Source organism: Phalaenopsis equestris, unplaced genomic scaffold (assembly GCF_001263595.1).
Source record: "Phalaenopsis equestris unplaced genomic scaffold, ASM126359v1 Scaffold000002, whole genome shotgun sequence".
Classification (NCBI taxonomy): Eukaryota; Viridiplantae; Streptophyta; class Magnoliopsida; order Asparagales; family Orchidaceae; genus Phalaenopsis; species Phalaenopsis equestris.
The window spans coordinates 68,613,279-68,631,423 of record NW_018164444.1 but is presented as its reverse complement, the minus strand read 5'-3'; the positions used below and the strand labels follow the sequence as shown (position 1 = coordinate 68,631,423).

At 33.2% G+C, this 18,145-nt stretch overlaps 1 protein-coding gene across 1 annotated transcript in view; it reads left to right on the top strand.

Moving 5' to 3' along the window:
* LOC110019824 overlaps positions 1-18,145 on the top strand; it is a 37,240-nt gene that overhangs the window by 8,461 nt on the left and 10,634 nt on the right. Inside the window, exons 6-14 of the mRNA XM_020717669.1 lie at positions 469-601; positions 1,709-1,857; positions 6,902-7,001; positions 7,074-7,169; positions 7,249-7,304; positions 7,402-7,525; positions 11,831-11,893; positions 12,002-12,061; positions 12,166-12,327. Coding sequence (XP_020573328.1) covers positions 469-601; positions 1,709-1,857; positions 6,902-7,001; positions 7,074-7,169; positions 7,249-7,304; positions 7,402-7,525; positions 11,831-11,893; positions 12,002-12,061; positions 12,166-12,327 — 943 coding nt within the window. The remainder of the gene's footprint in view (positions 1-468; positions 602-1,708; positions 1,858-6,901; positions 7,002-7,073; positions 7,170-7,248; positions 7,305-7,401; positions 7,526-11,830; positions 11,894-12,001; positions 12,062-12,165; positions 12,328-18,145) is intronic.

Below are 18,145 nucleotides of genomic sequence, written 5' to 3'. Positions count from 1 at the left end.
GAGGCTAAGACCTCACTAAAATGAGGTCAACAGTATCATTGAATGAAATCCCAGCAGCCGACCTACATGCACTTCTCCGTCAATTTCTTCCCTACTTCCAGATATCATCATGCAGGTCCTTTGTGTTTTCTTTGCCACCAGAACTCTCCCTGCGGACTTCTTTGTTGGAACTCTCTTATCCAGCAACAGCAGTGACATTCAATTTTCTCCTTGCAGGTTGTTGTCATTTTTCTCTGACACCGGAAATCTTATCTATCAGCAATCTACCCTACAAAGAGCAGTATCATGTTACAGACCCTCCTCATTGTAGACCATTTTCCTACAGCATACCCTCCTCCGAAGCTTTTATCGATTTTTTTTTCGACAAGCTTTATCCTGTAGTTTTTTTCCTACATGTTATCTATTTTCCTGCAAACTCCCCTGCAACATTACCTTGAAGAGTTTTTCGTTTACCTACAAACATTACAGAAACTACAGCAAACGACAACCGCAGTCAACTAGAAGTCAAATTTTGCTACAGGTTGTCTACTTCCCTGCAAACTCTCCTGCAACATTATCTGTAAGAGACTTCCAGTTAACTACAAACACTACAGGAACCGCAGTAAAAAACAACCATCATTGTCTACTTTCTTGCACTCCTCTGCAACATTACCTGTAAAAGTCTTATGTCTATCTACAAACACTACAGAAACTGCAGTTAAAAACAACCGCAATTATCTACTTTCCTGCAAACTCTTCTACAACATTACTTGAGAAAGTCTTCTACCTACCTGCAGACACTACAGGAACTACAATCAAAGACAACCGTTGTACGGGATGAAAACTTTAAGTTCTACTTCACAGAATTTTCCTTGCCCATTGTTTGATATTTTCAAATTCAAGTTGAAAATTGTTTTCAATCATGTTTCAACTTGAGAGGGAGTGTTAGAAGTTATATTAGGAAATAATTTATTCTTATTAGAAGCTATGAGGATTAGATTTATTTCCAAATATAATTTTATTTAATTTTCTATTTTAGATTTATTTTCTTGGATTAGATTTATTTCTTCTCCTATTTTATGTTGTTTCCTTTATTTTCAAATAATTTATATGAATTGATTAATTGGAGATATCAGATGTTATATCTTTCCTTTCCTATTAATTTTTTATTGTATTTCCTATGCAATGATTCAAGTAAGGGTTATTTAAACCGCCTTTCATATCAATAAAAAAATTCTGCATTATTTTTAATTTCAACAGTATGAAATAAAATTATCATGCTTTAACATGGAAGTACCAGTTGTTCAATAAGCCAATCCAAATACGCATGGAGTCTTATAGAATGAACATGTGCAAATTGAAGATTCTCGAAGCACATTTCTTATATAAAAGTGAAACAAAATAATCTTTCCATGTTTCAGTTCAGCAGAAGCTAATGTGAATGTGCAATTCTATAAACAAAGCATTTTAAAGTCAAAAATTTGCATTATCTACCTTTTGACTTTAAATTTTGTTATCATTTATTTACTCATAAATTAAGTTAACTAAACACTAGCATGGTTTTCTACAGGATACGGCTTCCAAGAGGATGGTCTACAGGTAATCTTATAAATCATAATGTTGCTTGATAGCATGGTATACATTACACTTAAATGAGCATATCATAGAGCTAATTTCACTCCATTATCTAATTGCACTATCTTTTAACGAGCGCCCTATGTCATTTCAGGCTGGATTTGTAATTGCACGGAATATACATAATAAGGACTTAAACCTTCTGAAAAACACAAGGCATATGACACCTTCTCTGATGGAAAAAGGAGCTAGGCTGGTGGTTACCAAATTTCTTCAACGCTTTATCTCAACCGGTTGTTTGATGTAAGATGCTTTATTCATTTTATTCACATTAGTTTACCATATAGAGGAATAGCATTAGAATGGTAGTTGGGTTAAGAGTACTCATTTAAGTAGAAACACCAACCTGTTTACAACTTTAACTTTCTATTTTGATTCACTTGGTTGCCTGAAGTAAGAAAACAAGTTCAAAAAATCGGTCATGTCCGCTAGATTCGATTATTAAGTAGTAGAAATACCACTTGGATGTACCGTTTGAAATCCAAACCTATTTTCAACTTTTAGTTTCTAATTGGGTTGGTTGAATGAAGTCTCTTGTAGTGGGAGGATATTCACCTCCATAGATCTGCGGAAAAAAACCAATTTGAGAGATCCGAAGAAAACAATTGAACAAAAAAGCACAAATAAGAAACCCAAAAATATATCACACAAAGATTTAACATGAAAAAACCCGAGAAAGGAAAAAAACTACAAAACCGCACCACACTAAGAAATTCATTATGAAATGAGAAATATACAATTATATCACACTCAAATCCTCTTCACAATCCTAGAGCTCACGAATGCTCCTCCTCTCCCAATCACACGAGAAAAATTGACGAAATCCACTCACAACTCGCATGCACCGCATCACGCTACTTCGTTCCCGCACTGCCGAGAGAATTTTCCAAATTCCGCATTTAGGACTTCAATGTCCAAACTGCTCGAATTATTTATGGCACTAGATCGCCTGAACCAATGGCCAAGTTCTACAGTCTGTTTCCGGAATGTTGAAAACGTTCTCCTGGGCACCGCTGCAAGACGTCGCTAGAACTTCGGTTGCTTCATAGAACTTCGGTTCACTGCCAGTTAGCAAAAAAAATAAGGGTGTCAATTCGGGTCAGCGATTCAAGTTCGGGTCCGACCTGAATAGGGTCAACCGAAACCCGACTCGAATAATAAATGAATCAAAAACTAAGACCAAAACCCGAGCTTGACCTACTAACCCGAACCCGACCCAAACTTTCATGCTTATTCGGCTCATGTTTAGGTTTTCAGGTTCAGCTCGAACCCGAAATGAATAATAAACGGGTCGAATTTTCCGACCCAAACCAGACTCAAAAAATATTTGGGTCAAACCTAACCCAAATTTTCCGAGTCGAGTTCAAGTTGTCTTAGCATGTCGGATCAATTTTTGACATCCCTACAAAAAATAGTATAAAGAAGAAAAATACATTTGTTTAAGTCATATGACTATTAAATCTCTTGACTTCAGTAGCAAGTGATTGTGGAACTTCCTGTGCATCATCAGACTGAGCGCCTCTCCTTTTTTCATCCTTTTAATTATCAATATCTTCTAACTCAACATATTTGGAGGACTCTTCTGAAATAATTGATGGACAATCCTGAGTTCTGCTCCTATCCTTACACATTTTCATTTAATTGAAAGTCACGTCCATGCTCCTGATGAACTTCTGATTCTGATAACCCCAAAATTTATACTCAAGTTCATCTGAGTTACAACATCAATATGAACTTATGTTGAGCACCCAAATATTCTCAAGTCGGAAAAATGTCCCTCATTGTCGCTCCAGGCTTCTTCAGGTAAGCATTCATTCAACGGTATTGACGGACCAAGATTGATCAGATAAATAGTAATGTTAGTTGTTTCTGCTTATAACTGTTTTGACAAGTCTGCATACAACTTCATAGATTGGCACGCTCTGTGGTGATTCTATTGATGCAGTCAAGCACACTATTCTGTTGCGGTATCCTTGGAAGAGTGAATTCATGTCTGATTTCTTTTGAAGCACAAAAACTCCAGAATCTCTGATCATGATACTTGTCACTAGTATCTAATATGAGACACTTCAACTTTAAGTGTCTCATTCTCAACCATGATTTTACACTTTTAAACACATCAAATACAACATATTTATACTTTAAGAAATATATACATACATTTCTGATGTGAACATCAATGAAAATGAAAAAATAGTGGGAACCTCCAATAGACTGAACAAGAGTAATACTCCATAGATCAGTATGCACTAACATAAATTTTTAGGACATCACCTTTGACCCACTTTTGAAGAAAGTAACCTACTTTTGCTTTTCATAGACACAATATGCACAAAAATCTCACTCAATAAACCTTAAACTCTGAAGCTTGCCTTTAAAGAGTGGGGATTTCATATATTTTTCACTCATATGGCCAATTTTGCAATGTTATACACTTGCATCAATCTTCATTCTAGCTACATCAATGAATTCAACAATCTCATTAATCAAATGATAAAGAGTGCCTTCAATGTTGCCCCGAGTCATTACCATTGCCACTCTGGTCGCCTTCCACGAATTACATATGAAAATAGCCACATATTCTGACCTTGCAAGTTGGGTCACTAAGATCAAATTTCTCTTTAAACATAGAACATGTCAAACTTCAAAGAGCTTCCAAACCAATCCATTTGATAACTTGATATCAAATCACTCTTTTTTATAATACTACAAACATTGCTATCTCTCAAATATATGTTCCCTACATCACTATTCTCCTCTGCTTTTTTTTTCATGACATGTCACCTTTTCCTACAGTATCAACATTCTCCTCTGCTTTTTTTTTCATGACCTGAACTTTCCTCTTCTGAACTTGAATCTATCTCTTTCTGTGTTCTTGTCCAAATTCCTTCATATGTTTTCAAAATGCAATAAAGAATTTGAAGTTTCTCCGCTCACCTTCTCGCAGACTTCTTCATTCAACAAAAACTACACAATGTCATTAAAATTTAACTTCATATTATATGAAGAGTTGCTTACTGATATTAATGGTATATCCCAACTATCTGGCAATAAAGATAGGAGTAATAATATATTGACCTCGTCATCGAACTTGATGCCCACATAACACTACTGATTTGTCATAGTATTGAAGTTATTCAAGTGTTCCGTCACTGAACTACCATTCATCATCTTCACATTGAACAATCTCTTCATCAGAAATACTTTATTTGAGGCTAAAGACATCTCATACAAACTTGTTAGTGTAGCCATGAGATTTACAATAATTTTCTCACTCACAATGTTGAAAGCAACAAATAAGAAAACTAAAGATGGATGCAACCTAATGATGTTTGATCAAGCAACTTCCATTCTTTCATAGTCATCGATTCATGCTTATTAGTGATTCCTTCCGGTGACAAATATTGTTTCTTTTCATATAATAAATCAACTTGTATTATCCAGAATGCAAAATTTGAATCGTTGAACATCTCTGCCTTGTATTTTGCATCGTAGGTCATTGTTCCCACTTGAATCAAAATTCTTTAGAAAACCCCCTCTAAGACCACTTGTTGTGAGAGGATACTCACTTCACTAGATTTACGTAAAAAGACATTTTCAAATAATCCAAACCAAACAATTAAACAGAAGCGCACAAACAAAAAACGTGGAAAAACCCCAAAACAGTAAAAAAACACAAAGTCATATCACACTAAGAAATTTACTATGAAATGAGAAGAAATATATATATTACACCACACTCAAATTCTCTTTACAAGCCTGGTACTTAGGAAAGCTCCTCTCTCTATCACACTGAAAAAATTGCAGAAAACCACTCACAACTCGCATACACCACTTTATGCTACTTCATTCATGCACTGTCGAGAGAGCTCTTCAAATCCCGCATCGAACACTAAAATGCCTAAACTGCTTGAATTATTTCTGGTGTTGGATCACCTATCTCGAGCGTCGAGTTTTCAGAGTTGAAAACGTGCTCCTGGGCACCACTATGCCCCTCCTAGAAGTTGACTTTCCACATGCACGAGTCATCAAGCATTCGGCTAGGCGCCTAGGCACCCCGCTAGCACTGGGGCGCCATTATTGACGCTGGGACGCCCAGTCCCCTCTCGGGCACTGGTTCTTGCTTGTCACTTCCCCATGTCAATCAAGCTCCATACATAACAGTTTGAGAACAGGTTTCAAATTATATTAGATTGCATCATTTGGTTGAATGTTAAAAATAAAATTGATTTTAAGCTCTATGAATACCTTCAAATCCCTTAACTTCACACACAAATGAGTGAATTCAAAATCAAAATGTGCTAAGATATGCTTCATATCTACAAAGCAACCAGAGAAGCTTCAAAATGAAAGCAAAAAAGGCATGTAAATACATCATTTTGAGGCACGCTAACAGCAATGTTGTTTGTCTTGTATGATTGTCTTTGGTTTTTTTTAAGCTTTACCTATTGGTTTGCATCTTCGGGGCCATTCACTACTTTGTCGCATAGAAAACAAATTTTTGATAATGACTGAATTTTTACTAGTTTGCCTCTAAAAATAAAATCATTACGTTAGAGAGATATAGGAAGTTCAAACTAACGATGATTTCTAATTAACTTAAATAAAATGATAGCGTCTATTACATTAATCATTTTTAAAATATGCTTTTTATTACCAGCAACCGAATTGGTCCTCATGAAAGTTTTAATGTTGATCTTTCTTTCTTTTTTCCTTGTCTCTCATATGCCAAGTTCTTTCCTTAAAATTTAAAATTGCAACAGTTTGAATCACAGATCTTTATTTTGTTCCGTGCCTTCTCCAATGTGTATGTGTGTGCGCGTGTATGTTTTGTGTGTAGACAATAATAGTTGTGGAAATGAAAGACCAGTGAGATAAGATAAAATCATATGAAAATTACTTCCTCATGGGCAAAATAGTAACCTCTGAAAAAAGTCATTGTGAAATGCTATTGCTACAAAATTTGTGATCTCACTTATGTTCTCTTCATACCATCAGGCAATTTTAGTAAGCTTATTTTCCTGTTGCAACAGCACGGTGTTAAAAAGCATCTGACTATAATTCTAAGAAAATGGCACCAGTTTTCAGACATGATATCTATGTCAAGTTCTTTTTTCTTTCTTTTGAGCTGTTGAAATTAACACACATAACATACCCAAGGAACTCTAATACATTATTATGAATACTAAATTCTTTTAAATTTTCTTATTTTATTTTTTTGAGCAATGGTCAATAACAAAAGGATTGCATATTTATTTGTGCTTAACAATTGAATTCAATTTTTCAGATTGCTGGAAGATGGAGGGGATGCTTCCTCCTTTGGAGAAACTAAGCCAAGTTGTTTGAAATCTATCATTAAAGTGCATAGTCCACTATTTTACTGGAAGGTTTAACTAGTTACACTGATATTTTCTAATTAACGAAAAAAAAGTCATGACAAACAGCAAAATTTATTGCAGATTGCTACAGAAGCTGATATAGGCCTTGCAGAAGCATACATTAATGGCTACTTTTCTTTTGTGGATCAAAAAGGCGGTCTTTTAGATTTTATTTTGGTAAAATTGGTTTCCATGTTGTAGTTCTTCCTCCGACCTGTTACCATTCTTAAACTAAAGAAATTCTCTTCTTGATTAGCTACTTATTGCTAACAATGAATCAAGATATACTTCCACCAACAAGCAAAACAAAAGGTTTGTGCAAGAAATAAGTTTATCTTTCACTATGAGGATTATCTACTTCTTATGAATAAGCAATTTTGTATGTAAGACTTTTCATGGCTACTTGTAGAGGTTGGTGGACGCCATTGCTTTGCACAGCAGGGATTGCATCTGCAAAATACTATCTACAGCACATCTCAACAAAAAATAGTATTTCACAAGCCATCCATAACATATCTCAACATTATGATCAGGTAAATTACATTTTAATTCGTGGCTATAACCTTTTCTGTTTATAAAAGACCTTTTTTTTTTTACTTCGCAATATTGCGTTAGTCTGCATAAAACATTTCACTGTGATAAAATAAGATGAAATGGAGTGATAATAGGAGAATCATCTAGTAAAATAAAATGGTTAAAAATAGACTAACTAAAAGCTAGAAGACTCACTAATAATAGGTGAATAAAAGTAATGCCTAAGGATTAAAAAGAAAAAAAAATTGACAAAAGATAGCTGAGATTAAAATTATGCCAAAAGATATACTTAAAATAGAATTTATATCCCATGCAACAATAAACAAAATATAGATGAGGATTAATAAAGCCAACCACAAAAGATTTGGATAAGGCTAACAATTTTGATGAAGAACTTAATTGCATGCTATTCAACTCAAATATCTATCTACATATCAGATAGTTGAAGGAATAAGGTTTTGCTAAAAGCACTCATCCTTGGTAGAACAAGGAGAGAAAATAATGTGATTTTTTTAGGATGCGAAATTGATAATGACCAAAGAAAATTGCTTAAAGCAGATATAAGATCTATGTATGATAGATGTAACTACCTCAAATTGATTATTAAATCAATAAAAAGAATGCTAATGGGTGGTAACTCCTACAGTTCAAGCAAAAAGGATAAAATCAAGAATGTTTCAATAACACATTTTGTCATGAAAATAATATATAGACTTAAAAGGCTCCTAGTTAATAAAACTGCAATTATATATTTAGACCTACAGAGAAACAAAGAAGCCATTAGTAATCAAGTAGTGTGATAAAAAGGGTATCCTTATTATGGACGTCTAATAAAACTAAAAATAAAAGTAACAAATGATTATATTAAAGGATAGCAAGTGTCATTGCCTGGGCCTAAGGGCTTAAAATTTCCAATGCGGGAACAAACGGTTGGACAGTAAAATTAATTATTATTATTATTATTATTATTATTATTATTATTATTAGTTAATAATCCTAAAATAACTGAAACAATCACTACAAAAAAGAAGTTAAATTATATACCATTATAAATTTACTTTCCTGTTTGTTGATCTCATCTTCTATACATGTTTTCTCCTCTATTACTCATATTTTAATCAAATTTTAAACCATAAAATGTTAATTTAAAATAAAGGTGAGCTATCAATAGCCAGTAACTTCTCATACTTCTAAACTAGAGCAACATAACAAATAAGAAAACAATATGCATGCTAGACGGTCAAAGATAAATCTGCAATAACAATTCACTAATTAATTATGACCATTCAATAATTTTTGGAACATTTAATTACATCGCATAATATCATTTTCTTATTTATAATATTTTATTTATACATTCGTTATGCGAGCATTATCTAAGTATATCAATTAAAGTATTTTCATATAAATATTTTTTTAAGATGTGCATTTATCATCTTAGCATCTTCAGCTAATATCATAATGAGATGAACTTCATATATTCAACATGCACAAGCAAGCAGTCTATATAGTTGATATTATTCATATGTCTATATCATTCAATTGAATATAATCAGTATATCTTTAATTAGTGTTTAATAGTAAATATTTTTAATATTCATAATGATATGACTAATAAATAAAAGAGCATATAAATCACAATAAAATTATGCAATTGAATTTAACAAGTATTAGTAACTATAAATACAATTGATTTAGAAAAAATAAAATACTACCATTAATTAAAAGTAAGAGTATCATCTTATTTAGTTAGCTTGATTTTCAATCTTATTCTAACTCCGTCTCGTTTAATTAGATGCTTGAATTATCATAAAAAAAATAAATTTTAAACATATTATTTAATTATGCTTAATTGATCCATCAATTAATTATGTATTTAAATTGTTGGTTGAATACTTCATTTTAAGTATTCATGTCATTTTAATTTAACCATCAATACTACGACTTAAATTAATACATATGATTTGAATTAAATTTTATTTAATATCTGATTAATTTCATCTCTAATTTAAAAAATTATAAATTTTAATTTCAAATTTCAAATAAACCTTTCATTTTTTAATCTCAACTTTCTTCATAACTTAATACAATTTAAAATATTATAATTATCTTAAATTTCAAATTTATAATTATAATTTAAAATATTATAATTATTTTAAATTTCAAATTTATAATTATAAAAAAAAATATGAACTTCCTAATTTTGACAATCCAAAGTTTTAATAAAACTCTCAGTTTAATTTACAACATTTTTTATAATAATTTAGCTTTTACAATGAATCTTAGAAATATAAGGTTTAAAGAAAACAAATATACCTTCCATAGCCCTGAAAAATCGGTTCGACTTGAGATTAGTACTTGTGCAGCATTTGCTCGTGTGATCCTCCTTAGTTGTTGTACACAGCCTGCATCCCCTCTTTCTCACTTTCAATCAAACCAGTACGGAAAGTTGTCAATCACAGCTCTCATATGTTGCTCCTAATCATTAAATTTCACGCCCTGATTTCAATCCTTCTCCACTCACATATTCATTTGACTTTGATGCATTTAGTTCTCATGCAAATAGGTCAATTGTTGCTCCTCCTTGCTTCTTCTCCAACTTGCTTCATCACCTTCGTGCATAAAATTGTCAAAAGAAACTCATTATTCATGAACAGCTCATGTTCGGCTCGTCAAATAACTCGTATTCGAATCGTTCGTTAAGCAAGCCAAGCACTAACAAATTTTTTAAGCTTGACTTATAAACAAACATAACACGAACAACCTTTTGTTTGATATGATATGGCTCATTTTAGCTCGAAATAAGAAAATTATATATTTTATTTATATAACAATATATTATATATTTATCTCTAAGTTTAAATCACCACAGCTCCTGTAGTCACGTGGTTTTCCGTCTTTAATTACACAGAAATTGTGAAGGTTTGAATCCAACGCCCTACAATTTTTTTTCTAATTAGTTTATACGAGTCAGTTTTGAGTTGAACACGAACCGAACACAAATAAGAATATGTAATTGAGTCAAACACGAACGCGTTGTTCACGAGCAATTTGGAACACGAGCCCATTTCGAATAGAATAATTTCAAACAAGCCAAGCCTGAGTTTGCTCAAGCTCGGCTTGTTTACAACCCTATTCGTACGGATCAATAACTTGCATTTGCAATCCTCGGGTATGCTCGTGTTCCGGGCAAGAGACATTGTTGGCCAAATCTTCGCTTGATTGATGCTTCTGCTTTCCTGGACAAACACATGTGCTCAATCGGCTCAGGTAAATCCCTTTCCATTGCTCGCCACTCTCAATGTTGGCCCGATCGCTTCTCTTCCAAACAAAGGCAAGCATGCACACACTCGTTGCTAGAGTCTTTCCCTCTCTTTCTCTCTCGCACTAGTCTCCTCTTAAAAGCTCAATTCGTCTCCTCCGAAGGGTAATGCTAGCATTACTATAAAACCGAGCTTACAACAAGTGTAATATATAATAAAGCAAAGATAATGATTGTATGAAATGATGGGAAGAGTATTATATATTGAAGCTAAGATAGTGAAAAAATTACTGACGTGCACATGCACAATGGAGAGGTAAATTTCAATAATTAAGATTGGTGTAAATTGGCTTAATAGAGATAAAATATACAAGAAAAATGATAAACAAAAAGTAAAAATGGTTGGAAATTTTACAAGAAAGGGATACACAAAACTGAGTTAGCACGTCATGCACCATTCAACCAAATGAATAGATAATGATACATAAAAGTGACACAAAATAGCTAGACTAAGACTAAGTTGATTATGATGAATTTTCAAAATTGCTTTCATTATTTTGGTATGTCTTATCAAATAATTATTAAACGTCAACTTTAGCATGCCTCAATAAAATTTGAGTAGTCTAGTCTTTTCTCTCTTCAATCTTACTCATTTCTACTAGGTTCTTGATCGAGTGAGCTTGACTTTCTTGTTAGATCAGCTAGTTATAATATTTTTACTTCTTCATAGGTATTTATCATTTATGATTTGTGTGGATACTTGAGAGGAATAAAGTCTTTAATTTTCACATTAAGCAAAAAGCAAATATATATTTATATAGCTCATCCTAACCCTCATAAAATTGGAGGGAAAACCAAAGCACCCATGATAAGAAAAGGAAATAATTAAAAGCACAATAATTTATAATTAAGGGATAATAATTTCTCTCTCGAAATGTAATAGCAAATCATGATTTCTAAACAGGATATGCATATCAACAATTTTTTTTTAGATATTTAACATATTTGGAATTAACACAATTCTACTTTCTATTTTCAACAGAGCAATGAATTCTTTTCTCTATTCTTAGATGAGAGGATGCAATACTCTTGTCCAATTTTTAAGGTGAGCAATATTTTTTTGATTCGGTAAGCCTGTGGGTGGTATTCAACATAATTACGCATAAATGCATTCAATTTATTAAAATCTCCATGGTTAAATTTTATGTTATAGAATGCAAATGAAGGTTTAGAAGATGCACAACTTCGTAAAATATCAGTTTTAATTGATAAGGTTTGCAACACCAACATTTATCTAGTGAATTACAGTATTTAGGTTGTTTTGCCCTCATCAATCCCTTATTTCTAATAGTATTCTGTTCAAAAACAATTATCAAGGCAAACATTGATGCAAAGCATGAAATACTTGAGATTGGGTGTGGTTGGGGAGGTTTTGCCATAGAAGTGGTGAAGCAAACAGGCTGCAAATATACAGGCGTCACATTGTCTATAGAGCAACTAAAATTTGCAAAAAGAAGAGTTGAAGAAGCTGGTTTACAGGTTCCCTTCTCACCAATTATAATATTTAGAGTTCTTCCTTGCAAAGAAGTAGTTCAAATTCATTTACAAAAATAGAGTTGTTTGATTATTTGTTTATCAATCTACAAATTGAATTAAATAATAAACCAATACTTGTAGAACTAACATTTTATTATCCAAAACCTACCAATTTGATATTTTTTTCCTCGAGTCCATGTCGTAAACTACCTTGAGAATCACGAATTTCATTTACAGTTTCTCGCTTATAAGCCAATTTGGACAAAATGCTTACTGTTTTTGTAATTACTTAGGTGTCGTTCAAACTTTGGTCCACCATAAGGTTAATCATTAATATGATATGTAAACTAACAAGTCTAGCAATAGCATCACAAAAGCCACTAATACGAGTAAAAAACCAAAGTACATCTGACTCAAGCTTCCCTAGTACTCTAATGTTGATCTCATGCTTCAAAAAAACTATTTTTGCTCAAACTACAATAAAAACCTAAAAAAACTAAACTAAAACGGAGTCACATAACCTAGCGAGATCATATTTATATCTAGTAATTGACGATATTAAAACAAACTTAAATTATTGACATCTATATGTCGTACACCAGTCTGAAAACCAACAGAGAAAGAGCCATTTTATCAATTTACTACATAATCCAATAATCCATAACTTGGCCTCCATAAATATTCATATACCAAATAGCATCATCAAAGCAAGTAACTAAACATTACATATTTTATCCGCTAAAAGATTAAATAAAAAATCTGCCTATTATATGCACTCAACTTAATAGATAAACATTATCTCAAAAGAATAAATGAGAAAGGACATAGCATGGGATATGATCAATAAAATTGCATGACTATCTAGGATTAAATTTGTATAGCAAAGGTTTGACAATTGTATCAACTAATAAACTTTATGCAACAAACTAGAAACTACCTATTGTTAAACAACAATTGTCAACTTGAAGAAACATTTTAATAATGATGACAATGCAAGTAAACTCTAAATTAATACTGAGCATCTAAATCAAACTTATATAATATATAGAGAGAGAAAAGCCTCCATCAATATTCTAGCAATAATATCATATATTAAATGTTGTATTCTCATAGTACCTTGAATCTAAAAGATGGTTATTACAAAGCAGACATAGTTGTCGTCTCCTCTCGACAGACTCCTCATCAAGTAAATGAAGCCTATCAACAAGACGATCGAGTAGTATATCAATCTAAAGGATATTATTGAAGATTGTGCATATCAAGCACATTTAAATCATTATATATACATGAGATCTTTGTTGGGGGGAACCTACATGTTATGTCATTATGTGAGGCAAATCAAAAAATAAATAAAATGAAATTAAAAATGGTGGTGATGCTGAATTATTAGCATGGTGCAGATGAATCAACTTAAATTTAAGTTAACATTCAAAATAAATTTAACATAGAAGTATTTAAAAAATTATCACCGTCGAACCCCTACAAATAATCAAATCAAGTTATTTGATATTTAATAAAAGTAAAAAATAATAATAATTTGTAGTCCTCCTGTCCTTCAACAAAAAAAAAAAAGTGACTTGATTCAATATTTATATCTCTCATCGTATTTTATTTTGAAAACCATAAATATTCACTCTTACTGTCATGGTAGACAATCCATAAACATAGACATAGATTTGATAGAGTATATATAATATGGCAAAAACCTTAATCAGCATAAAGGATATCTCCACTACCTCTATATATGCTGCTAGGTAGGGGAAAATATTTTTTTGTTGTTGTAAACAGAGAGCTGCTGTTCTCCATAGCTAAATTCAATTTGTACTTCATATCCTTTCTTCTATGGTATGAGAGCTCTTCGGAGGTGATTTCTTCATCTCCGTTGCGGTTGAAGATGTCGAAAACGCGGCGGAGGCGGAGGGAGTTGAGGCTCGGGGATCCGAGGCGGAAGGATGGGGAGGTGTGGGATAGGTGGGGTTTGAGAGATGAGACGATCACAGGGGTTTCGATCGCCAGTCGGGATGGGGGGATTTCTGCGGCCATTTTTGTTGCTCGAGTTTTGATTGTTGGACAATGCAGGTGAGAGATAACTCAGATAACATAACGAAGAAGTCATGCCTCACTAACCGTCCGATCAAAATCAAGCGCTTTGCACATTAGCAGTCTCGTTATGGTCTTAGGCTCTAGCTATTTATGGCGGATTATTTATAATCTGCGGATTATCATTATCAGAATAATCTGACTTGCTATTTGGGTCAGCTTAATCAGACTAACTTATTGGCGGTTAAATGACATTCTTGTCTCTGTCTGATAAAACTGTTTTGGGCAGCTTATTCAGAATAGCTTATTGATAGAAAAGAAACATATAATGCAGAAACATACGATAATGACAGGAATGTTCTAAAAGATATCATACAGTTCTCACACCCTAACGAATATCAGAAGAACTAAAAAAAGTACAAATACAAGTACAACAATAAGGATAAATATTAAAATATTTAACTTCATACTCTAGCTACGTCGGTCCTCAACTGCACTGTCAGCCTGAGAAAACATCGGATTCACATGACTACTAGCAGTGTAATATGTGGGACTATCAGCCCACTGGAAGAAACTGCAACGAGTTGAAACACCTCTGGCACAACCATAAAACTGTCTCCCAAAGTTATGCTCCTTCTGTGACGTTAGTAACGGAGACGATAGTCCACAATAACACAAAATCCCTCTGTCTATATCTGATATCCTGGAAGTCATGTTTGTATAACTGTGAAAATAACAAAAGAATCAATATCAGTTTAAGGTATTTAAGGTATTTTAAAAATTTAAGGTATTTTAAAAATAACCAAAATTAAATGCATATGAATATAAACCTATAATCTTATTAAAGAAAAATTTGGTAGATTAACAGCCACAAATAGCATCTGTGATAGACTCCCTTAAAGCAATCATATCAGCCAAACATTCACCTTCCTTATCTTCAAATTCATTAGAGTCTACATCATCCTCAGGTAATGAATTCTCACCCACAATTCCAGGAGTTTGCTCGAAGACATTCAGTTCGTCATTGTCAGTCATACTAAAGTTTGTATCTGATCGTGAGGAATGTCTTCGGATGAAGTTATGTAGTGTCATTGTTGCAACCATAATATGCACATGCTTTTGGAAAGGATACGACGACATATCACATAGGATGACCCATTTCTTCTTCCAAACCCCAAATGTTCTTTCAATTACCCCGCGTAAAGATGTGTGGCGTTTATTAAACATTTTCTTTCTGCCACGGACGGTGTCATTTGCTCTCTCAAAATCAGGAAGATGATATATTGTGTCAGGATAGGGCTTCAAGTATCCCCTTTGCATAGGATACCCTGCATCAACCAGATAATATTTTCCTAATACGAAAAACACTATTAATTAAAAAGATTACATACTCAGATAAACAAACTGCAAAGCAAAATTAACCTGATGGGGGGGAGGGAAACACTGCGATCCATTCCTAGTGGCAAATGAGAAAATCCGACTGTCATGTGCACTCCCTTCCCAGCCCGCCACTACAAAAGTAAAACACTCTCCATGGATCAATGCATGCAAGATTCTCGTGGTTGGGTAGTCGGGCATCAATGTGGGTACCGTCAATTGCATCAATACAATTATATTTAATTATTTGTTAGAGAGTAATAATATTATGAATCGTATGACAAGTAATAAAATAAAACCACTCATAGTTACCTTGAAATATGGCATGTATCGAGGATCGCTGACAATTTGTTCTGGAGTGGTAGCAAATGATGGATCATCCGGTTTAATTATTTTAGCTGCTAAGCTAACAAGAGCATGTGTGCCTTTAGAAAAGTAATGACTTATTGTTTCAGAAGAATACTGAAATCTTTCCATAACTACTCTAATCGATTTATTTTGTGATAGAATGTACAGTGTTATAGCCAACACCACCCTACACGTCATTCTGGAAGAACCCTAGAGGCCATGATTTAGGCATAACTCGTGCAAAAGATCCATAAAAATTAGTGCTGTCATTCTGAAAATATTTTTAAACCTTATTTGATGGCCAGAAAACATTTCACCAACTCATTTGTCTCCAACAAAGCTGGATGTCAAGCGGGGAATGCGAGCAGTGTTATTCCAGTAATAATCCAACAACAATATCTTAATGACTGCAGCAAATGTCATTCTCCTACGACGCACACGTTGTGGATCCATCCACGCACCTACGACGCACACGTTGTGGATCCATCCTAAATGATATAAGATGTAAACATAATTAGTGCATAATAAGATATTACTACAACACTACCAAATATTAATTGTTCAAATTCAGAACATATAATACAGAACATAAAGAAAGCATCAATCACTAACAGGTACATATGTAGAAGGTACAAACATATTAAAAAACGATAACATGATTAGAAGTTCCAAATATTTAAAAAAATTTGACAGAAGTAAAAGTTCATATTACTGCAACAAATACATATACAATACAAAAAATTTATCATTCCTCGACTAAAACCTGCAAATATTCGAGACGCAATTCAGGCTCTAGCGCCATGAATATTTTCATTCGAGTTGAATCCATAAATTTTTTCACACACTGTACGTGAAATCGTTTGTCGCCCACAACTTCAGGAATAGTGCCCAAAAGCCTGAGACAGTTTAATATGTTTGAATCAGACATTGGTGGAGCTGCAAAATCTTCAATTAAACGATCAAATAGGTGTTCACAGAATGTTCCTTCTCTTTATTTTTCTTAGCAATCCTTGGCCTCTTTAAAATTGTACTGGACTCCCTCATATCCCTCTGGTTAATGTTATGCACTTCTTCATCGGGTGTCAATGGCTCAGGTGTGATCTCATATGGTATCCCTGTAAAACCTCTTTCAGTAGGGTTGAACGAAAACTTTCTCGTTGCGACAACCCATTTAAACATTATGTACAGTTTCTCTTCAAATTCCAGCTCTATTCCGCGCTGTTTGTACTTCTTCGCTGCCGGTACTGCCTGTGATATAGCATTTAAAGGAGATATTTAGAAAATTATAATTAAAGAAAACAATTTGCGAAGCTAACAATTCATGGATTATATAGAAATTTACCTCTAATTTTTCAGCCCACCATTCAACTGGAGCATTAATTGTACTTTTAATCGGATCCCAACCCAGGCCGGTAGATCTACGTTTCAACTCCTTCCATATTTTACATTCCTTCTTCAACTGATCCCATTTGTTTTTAAATTTAAGCCGGTCGTAATCCCTGACAGTCAATTCTTTGAATCTCTTAACAATGTTTTGTCACCCTTCCTTATTAAAATACGTTGTTGGTCTGTTCCCCAGTTATATTTCTTTAATATACAGATCGAAAAAAATATTTGTAACGTCTTTATCCCACATTGCGGACGGGCCCCCTTCAACCACTTTAGACATGATTCAACAGCAGTGTCGTGCAACTATTCTGAATAAAAACATATTAAGAATAACTAATTGCTAAAAATAAATCAACATACATACATGTCGTGGAATCAACAAAATACAAAAAAAATTGAACCAACATCCACAGAATTAACCATCAGCAGTGTCGAGATTTGCTAAAAGAAAAAAGAAAAAAAAATACACAGGATTTATGTGGTTCGATCAGAGACCTACATCCACAGTAAGCCATTGAACATGTTTTATTATCCAATTATGTAATAGTACATAGCTATGATTCTCAATGGAGAACACTACTACAACTATAAAGTACATGTGTAATATGCAACTTCTAATACATGTCTTGGAATTCAATTCTACCGAAGCTACCATAATGTGTATCCA